Raw genomic sequence first — 13,095 nt, 5'->3', positions numbered from 1 at the left:
AGAAAAAAACTAAGTAGGGGAGGGGTAGATAAGATTAAAAAACCACGTGCTTATAATTATTATAATAAAATAAACTTGCAAAATTTAAATATTAACTTAAAACTTACACATGGTTTCTTTTCAGGACGGAGCTAGATACCATATTTGATTATTAAGGGGAGTGGATAGGCTAAACTTAACTAAAATAGGACACCCTAATAGAGGAACACTCATAACAGCTATCCTGTACTCTTTAACCGTCTCGTTTCCTAGTATATTATTTATCATTTCACAACATTCGAGGTTGTTAATGTTTTAATGTCAATCAAATTAATCTGATAGTATACATATGAATTCAATTGTAGATTAAGTAACAAAAGGTTTCCTCTTACCACGTGACTTTTGCGATTTCGTTCTCAGAACGTGATATATCTCATAGAGATGGTGAGGGATGGGTCCTAACCCTCCGACATATCAGTAAATTACACAATAGAAATTACACAAAAATTAGAAAATGCACAATATTAAATAAATTCATAATTTTAAACGGAAATTAATCTATCCTCACTAATTAATGAACAACGTCAAAGAAAATTACAATTCGTCGAACAATCTCATATTGACTTTCTGGCTGATTTTTCTGCAACCGGATTTAGAAAACTTCGTCGTTCCTTCGGGAAAATAATTTAATTCTTCGGCAATTTCTTCGATTACTTTCGGATCCACCGCGTGCCCTTTCGAATTCAAGTCGTCTTTTATACATAATTTTACGTGTTCCTTCTCTAGAGGCAGAAAGGGGACAAAAGTGTCGATCAGGTGACTCTTCATGATGCTACTTTCGTACAAACCGACTGCAATTTAATACAAAAACATATAATTGGCGACCGAAGATCTACTTAAATCTACCGAAGATTCTATGGAAATACTGTATACTAAACCTTTCACGTTAGTTGCTTCTTTGGTCTTTAGATCCGTGACGATGAGAGGTTCCACATCTTTCAAGGTTATGTCTATTCTTTTTCTGTATTTCTCCCACACTCGACGAGTTAAATTCTCGATGGCTTCGCTACCTGCGTTGCTGGAAATGTAAAATTTAATTGATTCGATCGATTGTTGTTTCAATACAGAGAAACTATCGTACAATCATATAAAAGGTCTTAAATTATGATTATGTATGCCATATTTGTATAGTCCTACTGTTTCTAACAGTCCGGTCAGTCAATGTTTAAACATGGTAAAGGAGGTGTGTGTATGTATGTGTGGCGACCAATTTCGCACTTCGTCCGATCGCCACCAGAGGGAGTTCGGAGGTTTTAAAAGACCGATTCGAACACGTGCCTTCGTCCTTTTGTCGACTCCTCGTCTAGAGTACGGACTCCTATTCAATTGTGCTACCTGAACTCTTTTGTTGGAAACTAGTCGCCACATATGTGTGTGTTAATTCCACCCCTTTCTCGCTCTCGCTCACCGAGGGAGTAACTCTCTTCCGAGCAACAGTGTGACCGAAGACGCAGCAAGACGTATTTTTAATTTAATTGTCGTCAAGAGATTAATGTATTTAGACATAGTGGTATATACAAATATAGGGTATTACTTTAAGGTTTTTTTTTTTCTATCCATGCATCTGTAAACTTCTTCAAGTTTTTATAGAAATGTACAGTACTTATAAAGGTTACACAGGATGGAGCAGAATCCTTATGCGTGCTGGTTACGGCGTATGAACTTTATGGCACGTTATATTTTTTTAATATTTGACTCTTTACTGTGGGCACTAAAACGAGCTTTTTCCACACCCGCGTTGAGTTCATCCATCTTCACAATAAGGCGGCCGTGTGATGAAGAATAGGGCTCGAAATATTGTGCCTATGAACATATCGTGGAATGTTACTCGCTCGGATCGAACTCGAGTCTTTTCCAGTGGCCTAGTGAATAAAACCACTGAACACTGGTAGTTTTGGTCTTGAGTTCGCTCCTCACCAATTGGCTGGTGAAATGAAATTTTCCAGATTTTCTTCACATTGCTAACATCTAAATACGGGCCAGTTTTTTATTAAAAGTGTCCCCGATCTTTCTGAGAAACTGGCTATCTGCCATAGAGAGTTTATAGAAAGATGGGGATCACTTTCTCTGAGAAACAGATTACACTTGGACTATTTGCTAAGATCCTCAGAGCAATAAGCTGACGCCTTGAGGTCCTGCAATGGTATGCTATTTAGAATTTATCTGTGTATTTTCCGCTTCATCCGTGCAAATGTAAATTATTCCTCATGTCTTTTTTTTCTGTAAATTCTCTAGTTTGATGATTAGAATGTCTATTAACTGTTCACACGAAATATTACCGTGCAGTTAGGTTTAGGTTTTCAGCAGTTATAAGACGAAATTGAGAAATTTTCAGAAAGCTCCAGAATGAATTATCAAGTGTTATTTGTAATTCGAAAAGCCAAACCTTATCGGATACACGTACATCGAATTATCACTTAAGATATTTATTAAGAGATTCAGGATACAATCTAAGACATAGGAATGCGCGACCATTCCGTATAAAGAAATCTCAGAATAAAGATTTACTCACTTCAGAAAAATGAATATTGCTCTTCTAAAATTTATTCCCTCGATATCATTATAATTATCCACGTAAGGTTTTATCACGTCAATTAATTCGGCTGGCATCATATCCGCTTCATCGAAAATAAATAAAGAACTTTCGCAAGATGCCACCGATGAATATATTTTAAGTTCCAAGTCTCTCTGTAATGAAATATCTTGTAATGAAATATGTAATACTTAATGTTCACAACAGTGCCGCAACTAGCCATTCCTGTGCCCTGTGCAAAAATTTGCATTTAGGACCCTTAATTAATTAAGTTTGCGAAAATAATAATACAAATACATGCATTTTGGGCCCTCCTTCTAAGTGGACCCTGTGCGGGTGCACCTGTTGCACCTGCCAAGTTACGGTTCACTGGTTCACAATCAAATGATCATTCTTAATTTTTTAAAACCGGTTTCACCCTGTGAGCACTAACTTGTAAGAGGACACCTTAATCAAGCCCATTATGGATTCGGCCAGAACCCATAATGATAAATCAAGCCCCGTCTTTCACTACCCGGCGTAAGGGACGGGCTTGATTTATCCAGACGGACCACCCCAAAAAAATCCTGGAATTTTTCGACCCGTCTGGATTCGATCCTGGGTTCCCAGGGCAGTAGGCTGCCGCCTAAACTTAATTAATTAAAGACAGAAATTTAAAAATGGACAATATTACAACACAGTGCAGAAAATTTTTAATTTTTTGTGAAGCAAACGAATTGAATGTGTTAGAGGGTATGAATTCATGCATTGAATGATCTCATTGAAAATATTCATATCAGGTGACACCCAACCCGTATAACTCCAGACTAAGCTTAAATTTCTAAACCAAAGTTAGATCTTCTGTTGAGAGGATAAAATACAATATTAAAACAAATTTTAACGAAAAATATACAAAAGTAAATACAGTACATTATAATTCGATCTTACCTTATATTCGTTTAGTTTGTTTGGTTCGGAAGCGAATTTAAAATCTCTGGTATGTATGAATAAGTGAAAGTATTTACTTTTCATTCCTTGCACGTACAAATTTTCGGCGATGAGCCTAGTGACGAAATTCTTACCAACGCCGGTTCCACCGTGAAACGATAGGACTAGAGCTTTTTTGGGATCGTTATCGATGAGATGGCCTCGTATGGAAGGTAGCAATATCTGTTTGACCAGGTGTTGCCCGTGCAATGTCGAAGTTAAGGCGATACTTAAATCTACGAGAACAAAGTTATCTTAAATTTAAATACAGTAATTTCTTTATTATAAAAGGTTAAAGCGTTTTACAGGTGCGAAATGCATCGGAGAAACTTCCAAAATTTATGATTCGAGACTATACTATGTTTCATAAACTGTGGACCTCTCTATTTTAGAGTACGTGCCAATTGAAACCACGTATTTCAATAAGTACATCACGAAAGTACATTCAAACTCGGGTCTTATTAACGGAAGGCGACACGCTTTCACGCGACCACATCACAAATTACATGTTTTTTGAACGGACAATCGCGAAATAAATTCTTATCAATAATAAAATACCAAAACACATCTTAAATTAAGGAAGTTAGTAAACTATTTAGACACTTTTTCCTATATTTCGGTAATTGTCTATAAAGACAATTCAAGCGGCGCATCCTTTTATAGCAATAAATTATTCTACCGTAAAATTATATCCTTAAATATGACTAAATTGTAAGGAAATTACTGAGGAATATTTCTTAAAAATTACTTAAATTTAATTATTTAAAAGGAATAACTTACTCGAAAAGTTCGCCTTTCTCCAATTGTCCGTGCAGCATTCTGTTTTAGCACATATCATATCATGTATACCGTCATAAACTTTATTCACAATATACTTCGTCCAGCGAAGTATTTCATCAAATCCATCCCAACTTTCGGATACTGCAAACAAATGAAATAAAAATAACACCGCAATTATCTTTCTAATTGTTTTCATTGTCGCTCGGCTGACACCAGTCTCGCGTCAGATTGCGTAATAAACGTATCGTACGTACATCAAAATAATAAAAAGATATACAGTTTTAAATTCATTTACGAATAAATAATTTGAAAATTTAAATTTTTATTTATTTAGTTTTATTTTCAAGAAAGATTAAACGATTTATTGTTTTTATCGTTAGAAGATGATGTCTATGTTTCTGCGTTATTATTATTTTTTTGAATAATGTTTAATTTTTTCGTCACTAGAGGGAGCACTTTCTCTGAGAAACAGATTACACTTGGACTATTTGCTAAGATCCTCAGAGCAATAAGCTGACGCCTTGAGGTCCTGCAATGGTATGCTATTTAGAATTTATCTGTGTATTTTCCGCTTCATCCGTGCAAATGTAAATTATTCCTCATGTCTTTTTTTTCTGTAAATTCTCTAGTTTGATGATTAGAATGTCTATTAACTGTTCACACGAAATATTACCGTGCAGTTAGGTTTAGGTTTTCAGCAGTTATAAGACGAAATTGAGAAATTTTCAGAAAGCTCCAGAATGAATTATCAAGTGTTATTTGTAATTCGAAAAGCCAAACCTTATCGGATACACGTACATCGAATTATCACTTAAGATATTTATTAAGAGATTCAGGATACAATCTAAGACATAGGAATGCGCGACCATTCCGTATAAAGAAATCTCAGAATAAAGATTTACTCACTTCAGAAAAATGAATATTGCTCTTCTAAAATTTATTCCCTCGATATCATTATAATTATCCACGTAAGGTTTTATCACGTCAATTAATTCGGCTGGCATCATATCCGCTTCATCGAAAATAAATAAAGAACTTTCGCAAGATGCCACCGATGAATATATTTTAAGTTCCAAGTCTCTCTGTAATGAAATATCTTGTAATGAAATATGTAATACTTAATGTTCACAACAGTGCCGCAACTAGCCATTCCTGTGCCCTGTGCAAAAATTTGCATTTAGGACCCTTAATTAATTAAGTTTGCGAAAATAATAATACAAATACATGCATTTTGGGCCCTCCTTCTAAGTGGACCCTGTGCGGGTGCACCTGTTGCACCTGCCAAGTTACGGTTCACTGGTTCACAATCAAATGATCATTCTTAATTTTTTAAAACCGGTTTCACCCTGTGAGCACTAACTTGTAAGAGGACACCTTAATCAAGCCCATTATGGATTCGGCCAGAACCCATAATGATAAATCAAGCCCCGTCTTTCACTACCCGGCGTAAGGGACGGGCTTGATTTATCCAGACGGACCACCCCAAAAAAATCCTGGAATTTTTCGACCCGTCTGGATTCGATCCTGGGTTCCCAGGGCAGTAGGCTGCCGCCTAAACTTAATTAATTAAAGACAGAAATTTANATCGATATAAAAAAAAAAAAAACTTTTTACATTATAAAGTGCCAGTAGATGTCACCACTAGACCTTTGGAAGAACTTTGAGCGTGGTAGAATGTTAGTTCAGGTGATGGAAGCTTTCAGTTCACTTCGAATTGATTAGTGATTATGCGAAAGTTAATTGTTGCTTTTTGTAAATAATATTGTATTAATTAACAATCACTTTTTAAAAGCCGGCTCTGATTCCTATTTAAATTAAAGGTAAGTTACTTCATCCAATTACCACAAATATGCAGTGATTTCAATTAAAAATGTATAATTTCTTTCATAAATTCAAAACAATTGAAATTTAATTTCAGTTATTTAGAATCATGCCAACTCATCTCTAACTCATCACCCTCATCCACAGCATCAACAATAATGTTGATGATGTGGATGAGGATGATGAGTTAGAGGATGCTGAGATGCTAATGTTATAGATGAACTTTGAAAAATATAAATCTAAAGCAGATTAAATATGTTAATATTCTCATAAAACCTTCATCAAATGATAAGATGTATTTGTCTATTGTTTTATGAGAGTAAATATTAAAAATACAGTCGATCCCCCTATAACACTGTTGATTATTCCGTTTTATATAATTTCATGTTGTACGAGTCGCTTAGATTTTACAAATACATGAGCCGTTCACAGCCAGGCACACATATTTGTAAAATCTAAGTGACTCATACAACATGGAATTCATATAAAACGGAATAATCAACAGTGTTATAGGGGGGGTCGACTTGTATAAAAGAATGCAGATTGCATTATACGAATATAATACTCGACAGAAAATTGGTAACGTATACCGTAGATACGGCTCCTCATATTTAACTATTTAAATATCTTGCGATAGATCGCACTTGGATTTTATTTCTTTGATCATTTTTTACTCTTTTGTTGTTGGTCTAAAATGTTGATGGGTTCCTAATTGCTGCATTTGTACCGTTTCAAAATATTCAAATGGTAAGTAATAGTAAGTTTTCTTTATTAATTATGATAGACTCACAATTATCCCTGACATTAAAAAAATAATAAGAGACATTAAAATATATTGCAACAATAATACATTCAAGTCCAATGGATAATAAATATCTATAGAATTGCAAGAACATGTACATTATGTAAATGTTATCAGGAATAAAGTTTACACTTATTACTAAAGAAGTCCATTAGGTTATACATAAAATGTCAAAACATAATAATAATTAATGAAATCGAACTTTGAACTTGTAAAATTCACTCGAGAAATGAGTAAAGGATCCGAAGTTGAGGTGCCAATTTCTAATTAATGTATATCCTATGTCAAATTAATGGGTTTTAACAGTAACTTTAAGTTTTAATTCTTAGCTGTAAGGAGTCAAATAATGTCTGAATGTATTTAAATATATTCAAAATTTTTTGAAAATATATCACTGCATATACAGAAAAATTATTGATAATTTAATTAACTAAATTTTCTACTTTATATTCATTCTAGATTAAAAATAAATTAGGATGAATGAATTTGTATATTTTTTAATTGATTATTTACATGAATTATAGTTTTAAACTTAGTTATGTGAGAATATTGTACTTTTTATATGATATTTTAGCTTTATATATCAAATTTTGTTTATTTATTAGTGAATGAGAATGAACCAAGTAACAAAACGTCGTGCTTTACGAAGCAATGATTCTCCTGCTGACGAACATTCGAAATTGAAAACAGATGATGAAGATTTGAATAGCGATGGTGAAGAATTATCAGAAAATGTAAGAAAAATTAATAAAAATTTTATAATGAACTATTATTCAATTTGGTTAGAATTTTAGAGATTACAATTGAAAGAATTTATAAAATAATTTGTTATACTATATGACAACAGTCACCATCAAGTGGTCCATGAGAAAATTTTGGTGGTCTGTGGAGAAATTTGGACATTGGTGAACTGAAGGTTATGCAATGTATTATGAAAGAAATGCAAAATACTTTGGTTCCTTTCACTTGTTGGAGATTTTTTTATTCAAATTTAAAACCAAACACAAAATGATTTTCAATAAATCAATAATCAATCAACAATAATCAATAATGTTGCAAGTGCAATTGTCCTTTATGGAAAAGCCAAGAAAGCATAAACTTATCTCAAACAAACAGCAACAAACTTTACGCTAATTTGTTTTAATCGAACAAGTGAAGTTCATATTAATAAAGTAAAACAGAAATTTTATGATCATTATTTTATAGATCAGGGGTCACCAAACTATGGCTTGCAAGGTCAGCTCATCCGGCCCTCTGCCCCACTGTGCCACAAATGAGCCAAAATATAATTATTTATATGGAAATATCACAGATTGTAGATAAACTTATTTTAATTTTTTACATAGTAAGTGTAAGTAAAAATGCCAGAAGTGGTCCAATATGATTTTTGCATCTAACAGTAGTAAATTTTTTAGGAAAATCAGTGAAATAAAAAATTTGGCGATTTTTTGCGACTGGATATTAGAGTGCTTTTTGTATAAGTACCTGCAATGAAGTTTCTAACAAAAGCGATTACGAGCTTGCTGCAACGATCGTGTTTGTGTATTGTTAAATAAATATGTTGGTTGTCTTTATTTTTTGTGTATTCAGTGTACTGTATTGAACAAAATGGTTATGCGGACCACACTCGTCATTCTGTTATGTGGCCCGCTGTGATAAAAGTTTGGTGACCCTTGCTATAGATGTTTGTATCATTTTAAAAATTTCATGATAATGGTTTGAGGGATTCAAATTTGTGAATTTAGTGGTCTGTGAGGTCAGAAAGGTTGGTGACTGCTGACATATGACATTTATTGTATATTTGTATCTGTGGAGCATTCAGGATTTAATCTTGAGGGAGCCAAGTTGAATGGATAAAACAATTGTTAATGCAAATTCAGTCAAAATTTCCACCATTTATAACTGCTAATTCGTAAGTAGTATAGAAATAGAAGACAACACAATATAAATAAAAAATGAATTTTAATTAGGATAAGATTTTTGGAAACTTTTCTAGTGGTTGTTTATCTTCTTTGGAGGGTGCTAGGGCCCCTTGTCCCCCTCTCTGGGTGTGCCACTAACTTCTAGTGTATTTTAAATAAAATTATTGTATATTAGTATACAAAATATATATATATAAATCATTATTGATGACAAAAATATATTACAATATCCCCTAGTTATATTATGCCTGCCTGGCAACAAACCTAATGAGCAATATATCAGATGGTGTAATGTAACCAATGTATCTGTCCACCTGTTTTGTCTATTTCCATCTCCATGCCAACTCGCTTTGGTCTGGGTTGTATTTCATACAATGATAGTTTCAAGGTCAGTGATTGGAATAAGGTAATATTTCTTTGTTGGATAGAAATTTGATGGCAACCAATATTTTTAAAAATTGCTTAAAGCACTTTTATGTTTGGAAGACAAAGAATAAGTGCAATATGTCAAAATGAGTGATATAATGAAGAGAGAATGTTGCAGATATTTTACAGTAATATGTTTTGGTTATTAAAATACAATTTTGATTGCCTTATTACATGAAATAACTTTGGTCGTGTGATTATTCTAACAAACTATTAATCTAAATCTGAGATCCAATCAAAATTTGATTTCTGAAAGTGGCAAAGATGTCATTCTACCATTTTGAAGGCCCAGGTTCGATTGGAATCTCAAATTTTTGTGGTTGTTTTGCTGAGATATAGGCTATTTCCTCTCCTTCTGTTGTTCCCAATGTCCTCCTATAATTGCTTGAAATGCACTACTATATTTTATTGGGAGCTTTCGGTATTTGTAAAGATGCCAGATGTTGAATTATTACCATGTTCCCTCTAAGCTGCACTGCCGTGCACTGCTCGAATTGTTGTTGCGTACGAGAATTTATGTGCCAAGCAGAGAAGTACACGTTCCACTCAGCTACAAAAAAAATAGAGGGAACATTAGTTACTGTAATATAATAATCAATATAACAAAGAACTAGTTGCTATCATTATTTAGCGGAATTAATTGACACACCTTTAACGTGGGTAAAGTTTAAATAACACTAAAATTTTTTACCTGGTTAACTGATCATCTTCAGGCATGAATGGTTGAGTGGAATGACATTCCACTTTTAAATGTCCATGTTAGATGGCCCTTTAACCAAAACAAAAACATTGGAGTCATCTAATCTTTATCCACTATTAACAATATGTTAATTAATATAACTGTTTTAGTTCAGATATTCAGATTAGATATATAACGATTTTGTTTTTTCCTTAATTTTTTTCAGGAAGAAGACGGTCTTGATGCAACCGACAACTATTCTCCTCCTGTGCAGTACAGAGTAACACTGTCAAAAAGTGAAAATATTAACATTAGACGAAATGAAAGAAGTCAGGTGTCAAAAAGTACACGTGTCAACATTAAAAAAAATCAAACAAGTCAGGCTGACAATAAGTACTTATATCTCTGTGCACTCTTAGCTGCTGTTAGTTTGATTTTGCTGGGTTGCTATTATTCTGGTTTTGGAAAGAATAGTTTGGATTGCAGCCAAATTCCCAGTTGCAGTTTTAAAAGTCTTTACAAGCAACTGCAGGACGAATTCCAGAAACAGAACAAGTGGAGTTGGAAAGTGATCCGCGCGGCCGTCGATTCGGTCATCAACTCCACCCGACACGAACAACCCGCCGTCATCCTGCTGGTGGCCAGCCGGTGGGCCGAGCCGACGTCTTCGTGTCTGGCCAACAGATTGGCATCTTCTTTAGAGAAATCGTTTAATAACCGAAAACATTATCCGAGGCTGAATTCTCTGGAAGGTGACGCCGACCGCGACATGAAAGAGAAGATAGACGCGACTTTCAGAGAGAGCTTTGACAAAAACGACCATCGCGTCATTCTACTAGAGAGACTGGACGCCCTATCGGCCGATTCGGCCATGATCCTGCACTCCTACTGCGACCACGAGAATGCACCGTACAAGGACGTGGTCATACTGATGACGGCCGCCACCGACGCCTCCGTCGAAAGCTCGGAACTCACGGTCAAGAAAATGGACCAGATCGCCTGGAAGCACCTGGATAGCAGGTGGGAAGATCTTCACGAAGAGAAGAGGGTGGCGTTACTGTCTAGAATCACCACCAGCGTAGCTCTGATCCTCCCCGAAGACGAGGTTCCGCAGATCTGCACGCAGTACGCTACCCTGTGACGCCACATCCCGGCAAAACGTTTTGTACAAATGTTTCAAAATATATAAAAATGTTTATTTAGTATACACAAAAATGTTATTTTTTTGTATAATTTACATTGTTACATATTTTTCAAATTGCCACACAAGAAAGGACAAATTTTCATGACTAGACATTGTTACATTCAAAATTCATTGTTTCCTACATGAAATTTTCGAACCAAGCACAATTCTTGTAAATAAAAACGAATAAAATAGATTTATTAAACTTTAAGTAAATGATTGAATTTCGTAATTTTATTTGACTTAACGTTTATTATAATTAACATTTTTGAACGACGTCAGATGGCGCGACGAGTACTATCGGGTCAGGTTGGCGCACCGGAAACTTTCGCACTTTTCTTGGTTACTATTAAAATAAAAGTAATCTTGTTAAGTAATTCGACGCTTTATTATGTAGAGAATACTTCTGTAATATTTAGGGCTGGGTAAGTGTGACGGATTACGCGTGTAATTGAAGTAATTGTGACGACACCCTCGTTAGTCGATTATCACGTCATACTTATACTTCGGCCGAGAAAACTGGCCGTGATCCTTTTGCATAAAGTGTTCATATGGGAAATGATGAGTTGGGGTTCACGATTCTTCGTGACACGTGCGCCACCTTCTGTTACGCATTGCACGTGACCTTCTGATCCCATAATTTTTTTCTTTAACGTAACATTAGAAAGTTTACTACTTACGTTATCGTTACGGTTGTTGTAATGACGTTACGCTGTGATTACGGTGCTATTAACGTAACACATTACGTTACGCTTCTAACAAGTACGCTTAATAAACGTTACTCGTAGTCGTAGTACAGTACGTTAATATTTGACATTTACATTCGCGTAACAGATTATCGTTACACGATTCTAAACTTGTGTTACGGTTAGAGCATTACTATTTCACAAGTCACTTTTACATTCGCCAGACAGGTTACTTTATCACAATGCGGAGCACAGTTACGGGCTGTTACGATTTATACATTTTAAATATGCGTAACAAGTTACCTTGTTAAAATGCGGCGATCACGTTACCTCAAGTTACGATTTGTATATTTAAATTCGCGTAACAAGTTGCGTTTTTTTAAAAGAAAGTTACTCTTCGTCGGGAGTAATTTCACGAGAAAGATTGCTTCGTAACAGAGTTACGAGTTCGGCAGCGTAACGCTCGTTCGGTGGCCAAGACAAATCTTTTTAAGATATAGAAGTTTGTAAATAAATTAACTTTCGTCATCGTAAATTATTAATTAAAGCATTTAATTGAGCAATTGATCGGGATTTTTTTTAGTTACGCTTAATTTATTTACACCTCTTTTGAGCAGTGATAAATGACAATTGTGAATTCTAGTGACGTATTATAAGTTAATGGGGCCTCAATCTTACAAACCCCAATTAAACGCATCCTATTTTTACATATTAACATTGGAGGGGTTACAAAATTATTCGGCTCCGGACTTAACTAATTAAGACATCCGCCATTTTGAATATTATTCGATTTACGTTCATAAACTACCAGAACTTCTGACGTCACGGAATCCGAAGAAATAACCGAACGCCACGGAGCATCTACAGTGACGACAACGCCAGAGATAATTTACGTAATTAACGCTAGAGGGCATTGCGCAATGTTTTGAATGTTATGGCGACTTAAAAGGGTTAGACGAATGATGAAAGCGAAAGTAAATTTATCTCGTAAAGGTAAGGTTTTTTTCCAATTATGGCGATTAATTGGCGCCAGAAAGCCTCATAACATTCGTAGAAGGCGATTTATAAGCCATTCGATTAGTATTTATGTAAAAATAGAGTTCGATCGATCCTTTAATTGGATCATTATGTAAGAAAAATTGTCGTTTTCATCACGTGGAAATGAATTAATTATACAATTAAGTAGCCATTTTTTTTTATTGTTTTGATACACCATTCTCGTGTTAGACAGGAATTAAAGTGTGAAAATCGAGTGAAA

The 13,095-nt window shown here is 34.6% G+C and overlaps 3 protein-coding genes across 4 annotated transcripts in view; 2 read left to right on the top strand and 1 right to left on the bottom strand.

The window, feature by feature from the left end:
* Window positions 1-284: 284 nt before the first annotated feature.
* On the bottom strand, window positions 285-4,504 carry LOC111634662 (torsin-1A-like). The gene is made up of 5 exons (XM_023379495.1): window positions 4,319-4,504; window positions 3,500-3,774; window positions 2,552-2,727; window positions 918-1,057; window positions 285-830 (listed from the first exon to the last, which is right to left on the bottom strand). The coding sequence occupies exons 1-5, from the start codon at window positions 4,374-4,376 to the stop codon at window positions 574-576; spliced, it is 906 nt and encodes a 301-aa protein (XP_023235263.1). The 5' UTR covers window positions 4,377-4,504; the 3' UTR covers window positions 285-573.
* A 1,450-nt stretch (window positions 4,505-5,954) lies between these two features.
* On the top strand, window positions 5,955-11,304 carry LOC111634666 (torsin-1A-interacting protein 1-like). Its single transcript, XM_023379499.1, has 3 exons — window positions 5,955-6,138; window positions 7,547-7,675; window positions 10,195-11,304. The coding sequence occupies exons 2-3, from the start codon at window positions 7,550-7,552 to the stop codon at window positions 11,107-11,109; spliced, it is 1,041 nt and encodes a 346-aa protein (XP_023235267.1). The 5' UTR covers window positions 5,955-6,138; window positions 7,547-7,549; the 3' UTR covers window positions 11,110-11,304.
* A 1,359-nt stretch (window positions 11,305-12,663) lies between these two features.
* Window positions 12,664-13,095, top strand: part of LOC111634635 (membralin-like) — a 60,378-nt gene continuing 59,946 nt past the window's right edge. The window contains exon 1 of one of the 2 annotated variants that reach the window (XM_023379468.1): window positions 12,664-12,830. The gene's annotated coding sequence lies outside the window, so the exon portion shown is untranslated. The remainder of the gene's footprint in view (window positions 12,831-13,095) is intronic. The other variant, XM_023379467.1, reaches the window with a different exon arrangement.

This window comes from Centruroides sculpturatus, unplaced genomic scaffold (genome assembly GCF_000671375.1).
Source record: "Centruroides sculpturatus isolate CEXI.00-Female unplaced genomic scaffold, Cexi_2.0 scaffold899, whole genome shotgun sequence".
NCBI classification, from domain to species: Eukaryota; Metazoa; Arthropoda; class Arachnida; order Scorpiones; family Buthidae; genus Centruroides; species Centruroides sculpturatus.
The sequence above is the reverse complement of the archived record's forward strand: the minus strand, read 5'-3'. Positions and strand labels throughout refer to the sequence as shown.

Excerpts from the sequence above, each read along its gene's own strand:
- LOC111634662 (XM_023379495.1), bottom strand. The coding sequence starts at position 4,376 with ATGATATGTGCTAAAACAGAATGCTGCACGGACAATTGGAGAAAGGCG. Across the intron at positions 1,058-2,551 it reads GCAATATTCATTTTTCTGAA|CAACGCAGGTAGCGAAGCCA; the intron begins GTGAGTAAATCT and ends TTACATTTCCAG. Across the intron at positions 831-917 it reads AGAAGCAACTAACGTGAAAG|TCGGTTTGTACGAAAGTAGC; the intron begins GTTTAGTATACA and ends ATTAAATTGCAG.
- LOC111634666 (XM_023379499.1), top strand. The coding sequence starts at position 7,550 with ATGAGAATGAACCAAGTAACAAAACGTCGTGCTTTACGAAGCAATGAT. Across the intron at positions 7,676-10,194 it reads GTGAAGAATTATCAGAAAAT|GAAGAAGACGGTCTTGATGC; the intron begins GTAAGAAAAATT and ends AATTTTTTTCAG.